Genomic DNA, 18915 nt, shown 5'->3' on the forward strand with positions numbered 1-18915 from the left:
GAGAGTGGCAGCCCAGGGCAGGGCAGGGCCTGGATCATAGCACAGGAGACAGGGACAGCATGGCAGCCCAAGGGGGGGGGAGGGCAGGGTCCTGGATCATAGCACGGGAGCCTAGGAGAGTGCAGTTACATAAGCACAGAACAGGGCCCTGGATGACAGGACAAGAAACTGGGAGAGTGCAGCAGTACAGGCACAGGGCAGAGCCCTGGATCAGGGCACGGGAGACTGGGAGGGCATGGCACCCCAGGGCACGGCTGTGTAGGATTGTGCAGCAGTCCGACACCTGACATGGCCTTGAAGCATGGCAGCACGGGCCCAGGTACAGTATGGCATATGGAGGTACCCACCGTTTGTTGCTCTGTCAGAGAAAATAATGAATCAACTTCACAGCATGTCTTATTTTGCAGAACAGTCTCACTGAAGCAAGTCTCTGGTGAAAAGCAGCTTTGAATAACTGGTTTGTCTCACCCAAAATATACATACCAGTGAAAGCACCTCTCCTTACCACCTTTAGTAAACTTTAGATGTTTAATACTTGCTACATCCTACAAACAGCTGCTGAGCCCTGTGCTCACTTGGAAACGTAACAGGCTCCCATTACACCTGGGTAAGAGGAAATCAATCTATACAAGGACTTCAGGCCTCATGATGGGCAGCCATCAAGCAATCCTACCTCTGATCAGTCAGGATATCCAGGACACTTTCGGCCAGCCAGATATTCTTTGCTGTCACGTCCCCACCTGCAAACGCAAATCACACACACCAGGAGAGAGAGGAGAGCTGGTGAGATGTCTTGAGCACACACGTGCCCATCCAGCACAGTGACCACAATCAGCAGACCCAAGGGCGCAATTAAAGAAATTCTACCGACTCTCTCGCTTCCACTGGGGACAGAAGGAGAAAAGCTTGAATAGAAAGATTTCAGAGGAGAAAAATAAATAACAGTCCTTTTCTATTTTGTAAAATCAGAGATTGTTTTGTAAGTGCCGATCAGGCCGATGCAATATGGATGCACCAAAACTGTGCGCCCGCTTTTACTAACGCACGCCCAGCCACCTCTCACGGGCACGCCATGCAGTAGGCAAATGAGCCACTGCGTTAAAAAGGAGGTGCTGGGGGAAATGGTGCGCCCCTAGCACCTCCCCAGCATCGGGTACCCAGGAGAAGTGGATGTGCGTGGGTTAGGAAAACGGACGCCCGTTTAATTGCGCCCGGGTTTCCTAACCTGATCGCCAGCAAGACTTTTTTTTGTTTTTACTTTTTTCGGGTCCTAAGGTTGCATAACAGGTTATGGACGGGTGTCCAAACGCGCATCCCAACTGCAGGGGAAGCAGTGCATCGGCCTGCGGTTTTAGGGAACTCTGCAATTTGCTGATCACGAACATTCCACACATTGCACCTCTGGTGAGAACAGGGGGCAGAACCTGACAGATCATGAAAGAAAGGGCAATAAATCCCTTACAAACATCCTACATATTAATCACAGAATACTTGAAAACAGCGAGTCAGGATATGTATGGATATAAAAGTTATATTGTACCTATATCCAACCATACATCTAAGCATTATAGCCATGGGCACATACAGGGCTTGTGCCCTGAATCTCAAACAGATGTTTTCTTTACTGCTCCAACACCCACTCCAGCCAGTAGGGAACAAAGGGAGAGGCGAGGCAAGAGTAGACACTGCAGGCAGCATGCCTGAAGAAATGGGAGGGGAGGGACTGGACAAGAAAGCACAGCAATTGTTTTCTGTTCTGCTGTGTCCCTCTAGTCTCATCCCTTCCCTCCCATTGTTTCACCAGGAGAGGAGGGGCTGAGAGCAAAGTTAAGGAGCAGGGAGGCGGCTCCTAGAGGAGAGCATAAGCAGAGAGCTGCAAATGAGGTAAATGCAAAAAAAAGAGTAAAGAGGGAGGTGAATACTGGTGGTGCAAGAATAGGATGCTGAATGCTGGGAATATAGTTCCTTCCCCAAAATCAGCAACGCAAACTTGGCTGCCTGAGGTGACGAGAGTGAGCCGTGGGTATGGGGATGTGTGTGGGGCAGCGATGCGATAAAGAACAGAAGGTAGAGGGTCTCTCTGTGAAAGCCAGTTATGGTGCCGAGGTCAGGGTGAGGATGAAGGCTGTGTGTGAGAGAGCCAGAGACGGGGGAAGAAGGATGACAGAACCAGAGGTGGTGAAGTGGAAGTAGGGAGAGGAGAGGAGAGAGCCAGAGAAGGTGATGACTAGGGGTGTGAGTGAATCAGAGAGATAGTGAGAAATATGAACAGGGATAATTAGAGGTGAAGGGGTGGGTATGAAATTAATAGTTTGGGGGAAGAAGCGAGCCAGAGATCAATGGGAGAGCAACTCAGTGAGGGGGCGAGGGACCGTGAGAGGAGCAGTGGTGTTAATACAGGGAGAACTGGAGGGTGAACGATGAAGGATGGAAGTGGAGTGAGAAAGAAGGAGGGGGTTGAGATCCAGGTGTGACAGGATAGAGTGCATAAAGTGATAGCGATTTAGAGGCAGAGAAGAGAGAAATGAAGGAAAATTAGATGAAAGGGAAGGAAGTGAAGAAAAGTAAAATGGAAAGGAGCTAAAAGCCAGACAAGATGAAATCAGAAAAGAGACTGAGAACAATGCTAAAGAAACCCCACCCAGATAAAGGTAGAAAAAAGCATTTTATTTTCAGTCTGGTAACTGGAATAAGTAATACAGTGATCTAGTAGCTTTATAGCTCCTGGAATAAATTAGATTCTCTGCAAACTGTGAAGACACAGGTCCGAGGTGAGTAATGTCTCTGATGTGACATCTAAAGAAGGGCCTTTTGTGGTTTTAAAAGCTCATGTGCAATATTTTTAGATAATTTGTACACCAGTAAAAGGTTTCAGAATCTGGCAAGAATCCCATGGCCGGAATGTAATTTTTAGTGTTAAGTTATTGTTCATGCTACATACAATTTATGTTTTGTTATGCGGAGAGGTGGTGGAGGATTAGATAATTTGAGATAGAGGAGTGCTTCACCAAGTGGAAAGGAGCTGGTGAGAGACCCTTGATAAAAAAAAAAAAAATGCATTGTATAAGAATCAGCCAGTGTGATGTAGCCCCTTAGCTCTTCCAATGCGGTTGGTGCCAATTTTTAAAAGTATAGCCATAAGGCCAACAGGATTACAACAACACTAGAGTGCTGAGTTTTTACAGGATTGTTCTCGGGGAGGCTGATAAGGAATGTTCCTTCCTTGAGTCCAGCCAGACCAGACCAGATGCATGGGTTTATGCCTCCCAACCAGCAGATGGAGACAGAGATTAAAAGGCTTGCTGAAATCATCCTATACAGGCTTCCGTGCTGACCACAGCCTGCCAGTATTCCATATAATATTTATTTTTTGCTATTTATATGCCACCAATGCCAGTCTCTGGGCAGCTTACAGGAAAACATACAACATAATGTCATCAGTAACAAGTTTCATTAAAATCTAAAATATAATAAATGTGACCAAACTAACTAATCAGGCAAAAGCCAGTCCGAAGAGGTACGTTTTCAATAACCCCTTAAAGGTTTTAGCACAAACCACAGGTGCAACCACAGGTCTTATGGTAATCAGATCTACATAGTGGGAGTCGCAAGAGAATGCCCTCTCGCACGTCACAGCCAGAAACACAGGACGAACGGATGGAACATCAAGCAAACCGCACTGTGAAGATCACAAGGCCTGTGATGGATTATAAATCCTTAACAAGCAACTTGGTCCAAGGAAAAGAATCCAGGGCCAAAAGCTTGTGAACTAACATAGCGAGTTTGTGTGTCACAAGCGATTCTCCAGACAACCAGCGTAGTGGAACAAAACTGAGGGAATGTGATCCCTCATAACGGTGCTGGAGATCAAACGTGCAGCCGCCCGCAAAGAGTTAGCAGGAAGATCATAATCCAGTGCCTTACAGTAAGCTAGCAGTGGCATCATTATAGCTGGTGCAACAAAGAAAATCCACATTAGGTAATAGATACTTGAGACCCTGCTTAAAAAAGCCAGTACAGACCGCTTGTCTGATCTGCTTCTTTAAGATCGGATTTGATGAAGACCCCTAGACTTTGAATACTGTCAGAGAGCTGGATGCCACAGCTCTCAATCTTCAACAAAGGGGAGCAGAGTAAGGGCATCCCCATGGTGAATAATTAAGAGAGCTGCTTTTGAGAGACAGAGAGCCAATTTATTATGTTTGAGCCAGCAGGAGGTAAGGGCTGCAGTCTCATCCCAGGATGAACCCAGTTGAATGAAGAACTGGATATCATTGGCATATAATCCAAAGCTCAAGGTACCTTAAGATAAAACATTTTCAATACACTAAACTTTCCCTCACCCCCTTATGTGAAAGCCACTGGGCTTTCAGAGGAGGACAAACAGAAAAAAGGAACTATCCTGCATTCCTTGATAAAATATATTACTTTGAGATCCATTATACTGACCACTACTCACTACAAGCAGCTTTTCTGTAAACGAATCAGGAGAATATTACACTTGGTAGAACAAGGAGGGTCCTGGACTGCTCTGGCTGGACCCAAGGAAAGAAAATTATCAGGCAGGAATTCATTTTTTCTTCTTCATCCAGCCAGACTTGTCCAAACACATGAGACGTACCCAACTATCATTCTACTAGATGGGACGTTGCCAAGTCAGCTCTCAAGACTTCCTTAGCAAAGCTCGAAGGTTGAGACGATAGTGCTTTGAAGTAGCATGCAAGAAAGACCAGGTCGCCACTCTGCAAATCTCCAAAGGCGATACCAGGCTAAGTTCTGCCCACGAAGTCGCTCAAGGCCTGGTAGAGTATGCCCTCAGTTTCTTGGGCAGCAGCAAGCCCTTGAATAGGTAAACCTCCCTTATCACTTTCTTAGCCCAATGAGCTATTGAAGCCGAAGCTGCTCTGCCCTTTCTAGAACTATTAACCGAACAAAGTGATGATCCAAGGTTCTGAAGCTATTAGTGACCTGTAAATGCTGAAGAAAAATTCTCCTAACATCTAAGTGATAACGATGAGCATACTTTTCTCTACCCAAGTTAAGATGAAAAAGGCAAAACTATGTTAGGGAGGAACAAAGAAACCATGCATATCTTCACCACTTTGTCTAAAACCGCAAAAAAAAAAAGCAGCTCCCTTCACTACAGACCCTGCAGCTCCGAAATTCATCTGGCAGAACAGACCGCTACCAAAATTGACTGCCTTAAGAGCAAGAAGCTTAAGCAACACCTCTCTCAGAGGCTCATATGGATGAGACCAACCAAATTCAGATTCTCAGAAGATTGTAAAACATATTTACAATCTTCTGAGAATATCCCTTCCCTGACAGATGAGCTCTCTCAAGAGCCAAGCTGTAAGAAAAAACAGGAGGCGGATCATCATCATGGCCAACGGCCCCTGTCCTGAGTCAACAACAGCGAACCCTGTCCAGCATCCTCGCTAGATCCGCATAACAGGAACACCTTGGTCAGTCGAGAGCTATCGATAATACTAGTCCCTGATGCACACCAGAGGCCACGGAAGGAACAACTAAAGACGATCCTGAACTGGCCAGTCTGGAATAAGGACTTGGTACCTTAGATGAATACTATACTGATGAAGGAAATAAGTATTTATTGATATCCGTGAAGAACATACATAAGCAAGAGATCGCAATAAATAGTAATTACATATAATGAATTTAATGGAAATTTTGTAATAGAAATTTTGTAAGTTAAAAAATATTGTGCAATTCTTTAAGTGTTTTAAACAGTATATATGGTGTGTGTGTGCTAGTAAGTTTTTAATTGTTTAGATTGGTGATTATAGAAAGTGTTTTGAATAAATGAAAAGAATATTGTAAGTATATGGTTTCTCTGTGTGTGTTGCTGACAGTTTTGAATAAGGGCATCCAATAACTTTTTTCAGCTGATGACTGCTATTAAGTCCACCACTGGTTCTTTCCATTTGGTCATAACCTGGAAGAATGCCTCCCGGGACAGATTATTCTTTAGGGTCTAGCCTGCTGTGACTGACGAAGTCCACTTAGACATTCTCTGCTCCCACTATATGAGCTTCCCCACCCAATCTACTGCAGATCTACCTCTTCCACCATGTGCCAACACCTGGCTCCCCAGACTCGTATGCCTCCACTGTAACATTGGCTGACCCTGAAGAATGGGAGCAAACTGAAGAAGTGCCTTCCTTATCACTCTGGTTTCCAACTAATTGATGGACCACTTGTTTTCTTTTGGATTTCAAGTGCCTTGAGCCACAAGGTCTTGACCGTAAATGTCCCACCCCCAGAGATTGGCATCAGAGGTCACCCTTTATCCGAGAGAGACTCACTATTCAAAATCCACTCCCATGTCCAGGTTCCTGCACAGCAGCTACAAAAGCAAAACTCTCTCTGCCTTACACTATCAGAGGCAACCTCATGGAATACACCTGGGAATAAGGAGACCATTTCGAGAGTAAGGCCCTCTTGCAAGGATTTCATGTGTACCCTTGCCCAAGGAACTCAGTTCTTTGGCAGCTGCCATGGAACCCAATACCTGAAAATAAATCCACACCATGGATCTCTGAATTCTCAATAAACCATGCACCTGGTTCTACTACTTTTTTTTTTTTATGTATAGAATTTTATTGTCAATCAGAGCAACAATACAGTAGAAAACAGACCAAAATCTCTGAACAAATATCAGAACCCGAGTAATAGTGTAATCGTGGTTTTCCACGCAAAAGGTACTTTTGAACACTTATGTCTGGTCAACCGGATCCAGCCTTCCCTGGTGTCTAACCAAACCCACAGGTACTCCAGGGATTGAGAGGGTAATAAGTTGCTCATCAAAATTGAAATCCCAGCCCAGGACCTGCAATAACTATATCACTATGGACGATGCTAATTAGTTTTCTTGTGCCAACTTCGCTCGGATCAACCAATCTTCCAGACGTGCCACATTCCCAACACTACACCCACTACCTTGGAAAAGGAGCCGAGGCCAATCCAAAAGGAAGAGTCTACCACTGAAAGTATATCCCAATCATAGCAAAGCAAAGGAAATTCTGAAGCCCCTATTGGGAAATATAGATGTACCTCCATCAGATCTAACATTAAAAGTTCTCCTTCTTGCACTGCTACTATAACTAACTAGTGTTTCCACCCTGAAGCAGAACACCTTCAGAGACTTGTCAACCTGCCCTCGCCTTCTCCTCCCCACAAGATTTACTGTGGCTGACAGCACAATGCACACGTGCTGTAAACTACCAAGCACCTCCATTGCTCTGGAAGAGGTGTCACTACTTCCTCCCCTACCTCAGCCCAGCCTAACCAAGCCTCAAGCTCACAGCATGGGATGCTCGCCTGCCATCTGCTGGAGAAAGAACACTGGCCAGCTATACAGGGTGACATCAGCAAGCCTGATAGTCTGTTTCCATCTGCTGGTTGGGTGGTATAAACCTATGCATCTGGACTGGTCTGGCTGGCTGAAGAGAAATGTTGAATTTAATGATCAGAATCTCAGGCCGGGGGATTTGGGGGAAAGAGACTAAATGGGCCCAAATCTCTTAAATACCTAGCAAAGCCTCTGGTATTATGGACCACACTGCACTGTGCTGAGAGCAACCTGAAACATTTGATCATGCTCTGTACCGTCTGGGTTTCATCAAAGAGGTGGATGACACTGAACAAACTGCAGCTCACCTGCTATTTGCTTCATGAAGGTCATACAGACACCATCAGCACCCATCACGCCGCTCTTCACCAGCTCCCGCACCAGCCACACCAGCTGCAGAGAAAAGGCCATGAGAGCAGGGCCCAAAGCACCAGAGCTGCACCACCATCTACCCATCATAAAAAAACAAATCCCGAGTAGCCCTGCCACCCCTAAGAATGCAGGGGCCGCCACACCCGAACAGCCCCACCACTCCCGAGAGAGCAGGGGTTAGGGTTCATGTGAAGCTCTGAAGATAAGGGGCATAAGTGGAGGACACAGCCAGCAGTGGGGTTTGGGAGCTGGGGACAGTGCTCTACCTGAGTCCGACAGTTATCTTGCAGCTTTAAGTACTTCTCCATTAGAAGTTGGTTTATCTTGTTTAAAACGATGTTCATGCCATCTCTGCTCACCAGAGCCAGATCTCGATAACACTGCAACAAGCACAAGGAGACCTGAGTGCAGGGTATACTAGCGCAAGCACAGTGACCTTCAGAGCTCTGGGGATATTATTGTGCCTGTTATAAGTGTATTGAGAAACTTATTGTCAAAGAAACAGAAACTGCAAAAACAGCAAAGGCCTATCATGATACAAACACAGCCACTGAAAACAAGAAAAATCTTTTTTTTTGTATTGCAAATTTTTATTGAATATCAATAATCACACAAATATTAACATTTGTTCAACACAATAAAAATGACGACATGTGAACACTGACATTCAAATTTTGTGTCTGAGAGTCATTATCTCCCGAAAACAAGAAAAATCTTGAAGTCACATCACATATCCATGTTTGCATTCAACTCAAATCTACTCTCTCATGCATTCACAAACAGGTCTGCTCTTTTCCAATACTATTAAAACAGGGGGACACTCCCTAAAACTAACAACCAGCAGATTTCAAAGAAATCATAGGAAAGACTTTTTCACTCAGGGCAAATCAAGCCGTGGAATCTGTTGCCAGAGGACGTGGTCAAGACAACTAGCACAGCGCGGTTTAAAAGAGATTTGGACAAGTTCCTGGAGGAAAAGTCCATAACACATTATTAGCCAGGTAGACTAAAGAAAGCTATTGCTAAGCCTGGGCGTGAGTAACGGGAAATAGATCTACTTTATGGGATCTGCCACTTGTAATTTGCTGTTGTTGCAGGATGCTGGGCTCGATGGACCTTGGTCTCACCCAGTAATATACTTCATATGTTCTTATGTTCCACCATTAATTAGGATTAAAAGTCTAAATTCTCTCTTTTCACTTTCAAATACCCTTCCTTCTTACAGGGGCACCTGTATAATGGAAGATCAGCACTATTCAGAGACTGTTTTTTCTTTGTAATCATTTAACCCTCCAAAACATTACTGAAGTTTGAAAACTATTTAAAAACAGGGTTCACTATTTATTGCAAAATCTTCTAAAAGCTCCTGCAAAAACAGAGGACAAAATCCTGAAAGATATTCTGAAATCTTCAGTAATTTCCTAAACTAACACAGCATAGTAACATAACTATGGTAAAAATCATCTCCACTGTGCAGAGCAAAGCGCTTGCAAGCTTTTCCTGGTATTCTCCAAAGCATGGAGAGACAAACACTTGCAGGCCCAAAGAATGCCCCAATCTCAGTAGTGCCCACTCCTGGCTCTAAGCTCAGACCACAGGGGTTGCAGGTTCTTGTATCGATCCAACCCTAGGACAGAGCAAGTGAGCACGCCCTCTTTTACAACCATCTTCTAACGCACTGAACTTTTATCCAAAAAAATAAGGAATATAAAACCTCAGCTTCCCAACTACTGTCCCCCCACAACCCTGAAGCACCTTCGTGATGTGTAAAATCATAAGGCAGAACTTCTAGCAACCCAGAGCAGACATCAATGTGTCCCTGCCAGGGGTCGGTTTGCTCAGCAATTCAATTGCACTCCAATCTTAGTGGGATACAGCGAACAGAAGGAAGCCAACCAGCATCTAAGAGCCTCAAAAAACTCTTTCAGCTTGTTAATGTTATAATGTAAACCGAAATGATATGTAACATTGCTACATGAATTTCGGTATATAAAAATGTTAAATAAATAAATAAATAAGAATAAAAATGCACTTTATTAAAGCTCCTACAACAGGATCCCAGAGCAGAAACTGTAGCACAGAGCAGAGGAGCTGAGGGCAACAGAAGCAAGGTCCCTCAACCCAGCAGCATGCCATAATGCCACCAGTACTATACAAACAACCTTGGAAGCTGAGAAGTACAAAACCAATATGCAGAAATCTCACTTTAAAGTAGCAGAAAAAGCTGTGGAATTCAGAAGGAGAACCATATATCAATTATTCTGGTTTAATGAGCTATCATATATCGGCACAAGGCCTGCAATAAGAGTGTTTGACTTATGTGCACTTCGTGCTCTTATGATTATAATCATCAGGTCAGTAAGTCCTGGGTGTTCCTAAGCATTATTTTCTGAGATTTTCTTCTGCAAACTAAAAGCCACAAATGGTCCCGTGTTCTGTGTATCTAGCAGAAACAACAAAAAAAGGACAAACAATAGAGGACTCCGCGAAAAGAGTTCTCGCAGAGATGAGTTTACGTATTTTATATTTCAGCATCCTTACCAAAACATAAATTACAAAACAAGTTCAGCAGATTGCAATACTAGTGCCAAATTAGAGCATTCACAAAAACATGAAAATCTTTTTTCCATCTTTTATGGTTCTTCTCATCCCCTCCCTATAACATCAGCTTACAAGGCCTTTATATGATGTCCAACATTTGACCAGGATGTCCTAGAGGGCATTTGTTTCTTATGCTACCCTTCTACCCCTTCCTTATCCTCCCCCCACGAAAGGCTCGTACATCAACCACCTCTTAAACTAAGGAATTCGGTTATTCAAAACCCAGTTTCTAGCACGAGGTGAGAGACCCTGGATATATTTTTGCCACACACATTGAAATCTCTCCGTCTCACAAATGTAGTGAGACTAAAGGAAAATTGGTTCTTACCTGCCAATTTTCGTTCCTGTGGTACCACAGATCAGTCCAGCAGATGGAGACAGAGAAAGTTTCACAGGCACTTCCTCTTAGCCCGGTGTGCCACCTGCATCTCTTCACTATTAATCAGTACCCAAGCATACAATATTTAACAAAACTTTTAACCAATTAACTCTACTATATCCCCCCCCCCCCCCCCAGAACAAGCAGAGCACAAAGGAAATTCATAATTAATTTTAGAAAACTTCTTAAAAGGACTAATGGCAAACCTGTGCCATTCTTCAGAAATAATCAGAATTATTAAAAATATTCAAATCTCTCCCCCACCGGGCGGGACTCTGGACTGATCTGTGGTACTACAGGAACAAAAATTAGCCGGTAAGAACCAATTTTCCTTTCAATATACATCCCCAGATTAGTCCAGACTCCTGGGATGTACCAAAGCTTCCCTAATTAGGGTGGGACTGTGAGAGTCCCACTTGAAGAAAACTTACACCAAAACTGTCAACGTCTGGGGCCTGGATGTCCAATCGATAGTGTCTGGCAAAGGTATGTAAAAACTTCCAAGTAGCCACCCTGCAAATCTCTTGCAGCAAAACCAGTTGGCACTCTGCCCAGGAGGCTGCCTGCGAACGGGTAGAATGAGCCCTTAACCTCTCCGGGATGGTTCGACCGCAACAGATATATGCGGAACCAATGGCCTCCTTCAACCAACATGCAATCCTGGCCTTTGATGCACCACTCCATAGCACAAAGAGGTGATCTGACAATCTGAAACTGTTAGTGACCCCTAGATTCTGCAACAAAGCCCTTCTGATATCCAAATGTCTTAACTCCTTTACATGAGGCCTATCAATCTCCAGATTTGTAAAGGCTGGAAACTCCGACTGACTGACTTAAGTGGAACACTGAAACTACCTTTGGCAGAAAAGATGGAACCGTCCTCAGGGAGACTCTAGAATCTGAAATCTGCAAAAAGGGCTCCCTACATGACAGGGCTTGAAGTTCAGAGACACTTCTAGCTGAACAAATCACCATCAAGAAAACCACCTTCAAAGTCAGATCTTTTATGGTGGCCCTCTTAAGAGCTCAAATCAGTGCTTCGCACATGCCCTTGAGGACCAAGTTAAGGCTCCAAGAAGGGCACACCTTACGAACAGGACGGGTGCAAATGTTTGGCTCCGTGGAGGAAACGCACCACATCTGGATGCGCAGCTAGAGTTGTTCCATGAACCTTGCCCCACCAGCAGCCCAAGGCCAACACCTGCACTCTCAGAGAACTAAAGAACAAACCTTTCGTTGGGCCTCTCTGTAAAAAGGCCAGAATCTGGACCACCGATGCTCGCCGAGGATCAACCCCCTGCTCTGTACACCAAGACTCAAAGACCCACCAAAACCAGACATACACCAAGGAAGAGATCTTGCGAGCTCACAGCAGAGTAGAAATAACATCCTCTGGATATCCTTTCTTCCTTAATTGCCTCCTTTCAAAAGCCAAGCCACTAGACAAAAGCAATCCACTTGATCTGAAAATATAGAACCCTGCTGTAGAAGATTTAGTAGATGGCCCAGCCTCGGGGGGCCATCCACTGCTAGATTGACCAGATCCACAAACCAAGGCCTTTGTGGCCACTTTGGAGCCATGAAAATCATCTTTCCTGGGTGGCCCTCTATTCTTCTTACAACCTTGCCCACCAGACCATGGAGGAAACATGCAGATCAGAATGTCATGTGGCCAAGGAAGCACCAGGGCATTGACCCCTTTCACTCCGTTACTCTCTTCTGCGACTGAAGAAATGCAGTGCCTTGGCATTCCTCTGGGTTGCCATCAGATCCATATGAGGCATGCCCCACATGCGAGAAATGAGGATCATTGCTTCCTCCAATAGCTCCCATTCTCCAGGATCCAACTGTTGTTGGCTGAGGAAATCCACTTGCACATTGTTGGAACCCGTTATGTGCAACGCCGCTATCAAGGCCAGATGCTGCTCTGCCCAGGACATTAGCATCTCCGCTTCCAGAGCAACCATTCAACTCTTGGTACCTCCCTGGTGGCTGATGTAGGCCACCGTCGTCGCATTGCCTGACAGGATTCTAACTGCACGGTTGTGCAGAAGGGGAAGAAACCCCTCCAGAGCCAACCGCACCGCTCTCGACTCTATGCGATTGATGGACCAGGTTGCTTCCTCCACCAACCATTGGCCCTGCACAGCCTGGGACTGACACACAGCCCCCCCAATCGGTGAGACTGGCGTCGATAGTCACTACCATCCATTGAGGCACCTCAATGTCCACCTAGTGGCACAAATGGTCCCAGCCAAGCTACCACAAAAGACTGGACCTGGCGAACTCCGTAAGCCGTAGCAGAAGATGAAACTGTTCTGAAATTGGATCCACTAGGATAGCAATGCTTTCTGGAGAGGATCTCATATGAGCAAACGCCCACAGGACCAGCTCCAAGGTCGAGGCCAAGGAACCGAGGACCTGCAAGTAATCCCAGACCCTGGGTACTCCATTCTCCAGCAGGTTCTGAACTTGTGCCTGCAGCGTGAAAACCCTCTCCTCCGTGAGAAAGACCTTGCCCACACGAGTATTGCAGCACTCGCCCAAGAACTCCAGAACCTGTGAAGGAGAAAGATGGCTCTTGGCCAAGTTCACAACCCAGCCCAAGAATCTCAAGCGGTGCAAGACCACTTCCACTGCCTGTCTACAAAGGTCCTCCAACTTTGCCACTACCACCACCATTACCTTGGTGAATGTCCTTGGAGCAGTGGCTTTCCGAACGGAAGAGCACAAAACTGAAAATGCTTCCCGAGGATCATGAATCTGAGGTATCTCTGATGATCCCAGCGGATTCCAATGTGTAAATACGCTTCTGTCAGATCCAGGGAAGCCAAGAACTCCCTGCTCTGCACCGCCGCTATGACAGACCTGAGAGTCTCCATCCAGAAATGGGGAACCTTGAGAGCCACGTTTACTTTCTTCAAGTACAGAATTGGACGAAAGGTCCCTTCCTTCTTCAGTACGAAGAAATAAATGAAACAACATCCCATCCCCCGCTCCTCCTTTGGGACGGGAACAATGGCTCCCAGCATTCTTAGTTTTTAGATGGTCTGCTGAACAATCTGTTTCTTCGCTGGTGAAGCACAGGGAGATACCATGAATAGGTTTCTTAGTGGCCGAGCAAATTCTAAAGCGTAGCCTTGTCCTTTCACGCTTAGAACCCACCAGTTCGACGTGATTTTGACCTACTCCTCGTAAAAGAGTCAGGTACAGAACCACAGGTTTTGCATCTCCTCCATCTGCTGGAGATAGAGAAATACTGAGATGCAGGTGGCACACCGTGTTAAGAGGCAGTGCCTATGAAATTTTCTCTGTCTCTATCTGCTGGAAGGGAGGAAAAACCCAGGAGTCTGGACTGACCTGGGTACATACAGGAAACCATGCTTTCCATCTGCATCATGTTTGCATATTCAAAACAAGACTACACTTATCTTAACATGTATGACTTTTCCACATTGAAGTTGATAAATCTAGTATGTCAGTAAGGGAGCAGTTTAACCTGACACTGCAGTGTTTCAAGTAATGTCTTCCTCAGGGGTCTAAATACTCATAATGTGTCCTACTTCCGACAGAATATCTTGTGCATGCAAACCGTGTGCTATCCAGAACTGCAATTCAGTTTCATGCCATCATGCTGCTGAATAATTGATATCTGGCTCTCCCTCTGGAAATTTTCAACTTCTGGTTATGAATTCAACAGCAGCTTTTTCTGCTACTTTGAAGTGAGATTTCTGTATATTGATAATGCCACCAACAGCAGCACCGCATTAAAGCACAAACTCTGCAGAGGGAGCAAGAGCAGGTAGAGAAAATGAGGATCCAAGGATCTATCCTCAGATTCCCCCCACATGAAGGAAGATGCCTAGAAGGGGCTCTGTGACTGGGAAGGAACAAGACTCAGCAGCAGGGGTGGCGGGGAGAGGAATAGCAAGGAGGAAAAGGAATGTGAGAAAGTTAGAAAGGATAGGTGTCAGTAAGGAGAGGCAATCCTAGTAAGTGGGGCTGGATTAATCAAAGGGGGAAGTCATCTGTAAGGGAAGGGGCATGGATTAACTGAAGGGGAAGATGTCAGTAAGGGGGGGCTTTGGATTTATAGAAGAGATAAATATCTATAAGGGGGTGAGGAGAGTAATAGACAGTGTAGACACTCTGGATTAATCATTAGATATTAGCTAGGAGCAGTAGGGGACTGACAGTTCTAATTAAATTCTGAAAGCAGGACTATGCTGCTGCCAGAAAGGGCTGCATGCATCCTGATTCAGGAAGAGTTGTCAGGCTCCTAATTACCAAGACAAGGAGGGGGAGACGCAACGCCATGCCTTACCATCTGTCAGTGACATATCTCTGTCTGTCATCTTACAGGGGAAGCAGAGCAGAGCATGCTTACAGCAGCAGTGCCTAGGGAAGCACAAGACTGAAGGGCAGAGAGCACCCAGCAGCGATGCCTGGTGAAGCAGAGCAAAGCGTGCATACAGCAATGCTCTGGCATTCTCAGTACTAACAAAAGCAGCACAACGGAGCTCCAATGCAGGAGCAGCCAAGGGTCCCCAGAGCCACACTGACACACTGACTATACTTCAGAAACTTTTCATTCAGTCATACCGCAAGCCTGTCTCCAGGACAGACTCATTTATGTATACAAATTTGTATGCCACCTCCCTGTGAGAGGCAGATTATAAAAACACACCAATAATAAAACAATCATCCTGCTGCATAAAACATCGCCTCCAGAAAGATTCCACCAAACAGCAGATCAAAATGCTGGAAGTATCATTATCAACACACACTACCTGGCCGAAAAACTTAAGCAGACCATTTCCAGTTGCTCCTCTTCTTCAAGCAACCTGGCCAGGTTCAAACAGCACAATCAGAACAATCCCACAGTGCTCCCCTCTCAGCCACCAGCATCGGTTCTCTTCTGCAAATCTGCGGCTGTGCATGCTTTGGTTTGACATGGGTATCTGTTCTCTCCTCTCATTACAGCAGCCAGTCTTGGGGGGGCTGCTGGCAGCACAATCTCCAGCTTCATAGTGGGAGTATGCACTCTGAGTTTAAATCAGATGCAACGGTTTAGGAAGCTTTTAGAGACATACCTTTTTTCCTTACCCTTCCCAAACTAAAAATTCGACTTTCTCTGTGACAGTTATGTTTTCTTACAATTTTTTGTAATTTGCCTGTACCCTTGCTACACTGCTAAGTTGTTCTGAATGTTTTTATATATTGCGTATGGTGAGGGCTGCTCTGCATGAAAGCTAAAACTTGGACAATTCGCTTCCTAGGTTTATGGCAAAGGGAAGCCCTTCTCTTGTTTCTTCCACCCCCGACGCAGGTCCAAGCAACATCTTCATTTCAAAGAAAAAGAACCCCCCCTTCCAAGTGCCCTCTGACCTTCTACACAACACTGCCATCAATGACTTTAAATGTTAATTAGCTCCTTATAACACAATCACTCAAATTCACCGAGAGGTTTTAACTACAACTGAAAGACCATGATGACAATTACTGCGAAAGCTGTAGCAAGACCAGGGGATGCTGCCAGGCAGGAGTGAGGTAGGTAGGTGTGTGTGTAGGAGAGACTATGTGTAGGAGGGTGTGTGATGCATTGGCAGAGCTGTGTGTGAGGGTCTCAGTCCTGGAATAGCAGAGGCTGCTACAGGGCAGGAGTGAGGTGCATTGGCAGAGCTGTGTGTGAGGGTCTCAGTACTGGAATAGCAGGGGGTGCTGCAGGGCAGGAGTGAGGTGCACTGGCAGAGCTGTGTGTGGGGGTCTCAGTACTGGAATAGCAGGGGTGCTGCAGGGCAGGAGTGAGGTGCATTGGCAGAGCTGTGTGTGAGGGTCTCAGTACTGGAATAGCAGAGGCTGCTGCAGGGCAGGAGTGAGGTGCACTGGCAGAGCTGTGTATGGGGTCTCAGTACTGGAATAGCAGGGGGTGCTGCAGAGCAGGAATGAGGTGCATTGGCAGAGCTATGTGTGGGGGTCTCAGTACTGGAATAGCAGGGGGTGTTGCAGGGCAGGAGTGAGGTGCATGGGCAGAGCTGTGTATGGGGTCTCAGTACTGGAATAGCAGGGGGTGCTGCAGAGCAGGAATGAGGTGCATTGGCAGAGCTATGTGTGGGGGTCTCAGTACTGGAATAGCAGGGGGTGTTGCAGGGCAGGAGTGAGGTGCACTGGCAGAGCTGTGTATGGGGTCTCAGTACTGGAATAGCAGGGGGTGCTGCAGAGCAGGAATGAGGTGCATTGGCAGAGCTGTGTGTGGGGTCTCAGTACTGGAATAGCAGGGGTGCTGCAGGGCAGGAGTGAGGTGCATGGGCAGAGCTATGTGTGGGGGTCTCAGTGCTGGAATAGCAGGGGGTGCTGCAGGGCAGAGGTGGGGTTCAGAATCACAGCCTTGCCCTTTTTATGTGCTCTGGAATTCATCTTTGTTTTCTATTTGGTCCAGTAGTTTCTCCTTTCTTCCTGCCACCATTCATTCACAATTGCCCCTCTCCTTTAATAGAGCCCTCCCTCCCAATGAGCCTAGCCTGGCATTGCAGTGGGGGCTCATATCATGGTCTGTAAATCTAGCCATCACGTGTTGCCCTTAAAAACAACTCCTCACTCTCTTCCTATAGCCAAGCCGAAGGGCCTATCCGGGAACTGAACCAGGATCCTTCTGCAAGGCCACACAGAACCATGCAGCCTGAAACGCATCACACATCTGAAGGAAAAATAAACTGAGTAGTTCTACCAAAATCAATCATATCAGATCTGCAGAAAGCAAATCATGGCCGAGGGCACATTTATAAGACTGGATCCCGGCAATAAAGATTAAAGGATGTCATACCAACTTCCCCCACCACTCTGCATCTTTACTGGTGCCTTCTCTTACCGCTGCTCTGCTGCGAACGCTATAACCGAGAGCCAGTTTTTACCTTCTGCGCCTGAGCAGGATCCATAAGAACCAGAGCAAAGAGTCCCAAACAGATCTCCTCATGTTGAGGTGCTCCTTTACAGACCTGCAGGGGGCAAACAGAAGGAATTAACACACGACCTCCCAGCAGAACTGGGAAGCCTCTCTCTGTCCCCCTGGCCCAGCCACCTTGCACAGGAAAGCTTACCTCCCCCCTTTCTCCCAACTCCCGCAGGCCGGCGATGCTTCCTTGAAGAAGTGTTTGCCACCACCGCTTTCAATGTTACTTACGTGAGCGTTCAGGGCGTCATTTGCCTCCCTCTCTGATAAGCCATTAATCATTGATGTCACCAAGGTCACGCATCTCTCCAACCGCTGCAACACACCACAGAACATACACATCACATACACAAATGCAAGGAACACATGGCTCATCGGGAATGTCATGAGCACCGGAGATCAGCACAGTCAGGACAAAGTAACACAGAAAATAGCCAGCCAGTCTGTCTGGTTATTCTGTTCACACTACCAGCTACCCCGATCATAATGGAATCAAAACTGACAATCACTGCAGGAAAGACATTAAGTAAAACCACCTGGCATACACCCCAGGGTTCTGAAAGATTGCAAAAATATTTCAGATCTATTAGTAACAATTTGTAACCTATCATTAAAATCATCCATTGTACCTGGAGGGTGGCCAATGTAACTCCAATGTTTAAAGAAGGCTCTAGGGGTGATCCAGGAAACTAGAAACTGGTGAGCCTGACTTCAGTGCCGGGAAAAATCATGGAAACTATTCTAAAGAACAAAATCACAGAACATATAGACAGACATGATTTAATGGGACACTGCCAGCATGGATTTACCCAAGGGAAGTCTTGCCTCACAAATCTGTTACTTTTTTTGAAGGAGTTAATAAACATGAATAAAAGGGAACCGGTAGATGTAGTATATTTGGATTTTCAGAAGGCATTTGACAAAGTTCCTCATGAGAAGCTTCTAAGGAAACTAAAATGTCATGGGATAGGAGGCGATGTCCTTTCATGGATTGCAAACTGGTTAAAAGACAGGAAACAGAGAGAGTAGGATTAAATAGTTTTCTCAGTGGAAAAAGGTAAACAGTGGAGTGCCTCAGGGATCTGAAAAGATCCCTGAGGCTTTGCAGATGATACAAAATTATTCAGAGTAGTTAAATCACAAGTGGGTTATGATAAATTGCAGAAGGTCCTTGTGAGCCTGGAAGATCGGGCATTCAAATGGCAGATGAAATTTAATGTGAACAAGTGCAAGGTGATGTAT

At 45.8% G+C, this 18915-nt stretch overlaps 1 protein-coding gene across 3 annotated transcripts in view; it reads right to left on the bottom strand.

Annotated features, from left to right (window-relative positions):
- Positions 1-18915, bottom strand: part of INTS3 (integrator complex subunit 3) — a 138868-nt gene that overhangs the window by 96178 nt on the left and 23775 nt on the right. For all 3 annotated transcript variants that reach the window (XM_029581628.1, XM_029581627.1, XM_029581626.1), the window contains exons 2-6: positions 17905-17988; positions 17636-17719; positions 8011-8124; positions 7681-7765; positions 674-740 (exon numbers count right to left, since the gene is read on the bottom strand). In XM_029581628.1, the coding sequence (XP_029437488.1) occupies positions 674-740; positions 7681-7765; positions 8011-8124; positions 17636-17719; positions 17905-17955 (401 nt within the window). In that variant the 5' untranslated portion in view covers positions 17956-17988. The remainder of the gene's footprint in view (positions 1-673; positions 741-7680; positions 7766-8010; positions 8125-17635; positions 17720-17904; positions 17989-18915) is intronic.

Source organism: Rhinatrema bivittatum, chromosome 16 (assembly GCF_901001135.1).
Source record: "Rhinatrema bivittatum chromosome 16, aRhiBiv1.1, whole genome shotgun sequence".
In the NCBI taxonomy this organism is placed as follows: domain Eukaryota; kingdom Metazoa; phylum Chordata; class Amphibia; order Gymnophiona; family Rhinatrematidae; genus Rhinatrema; species Rhinatrema bivittatum.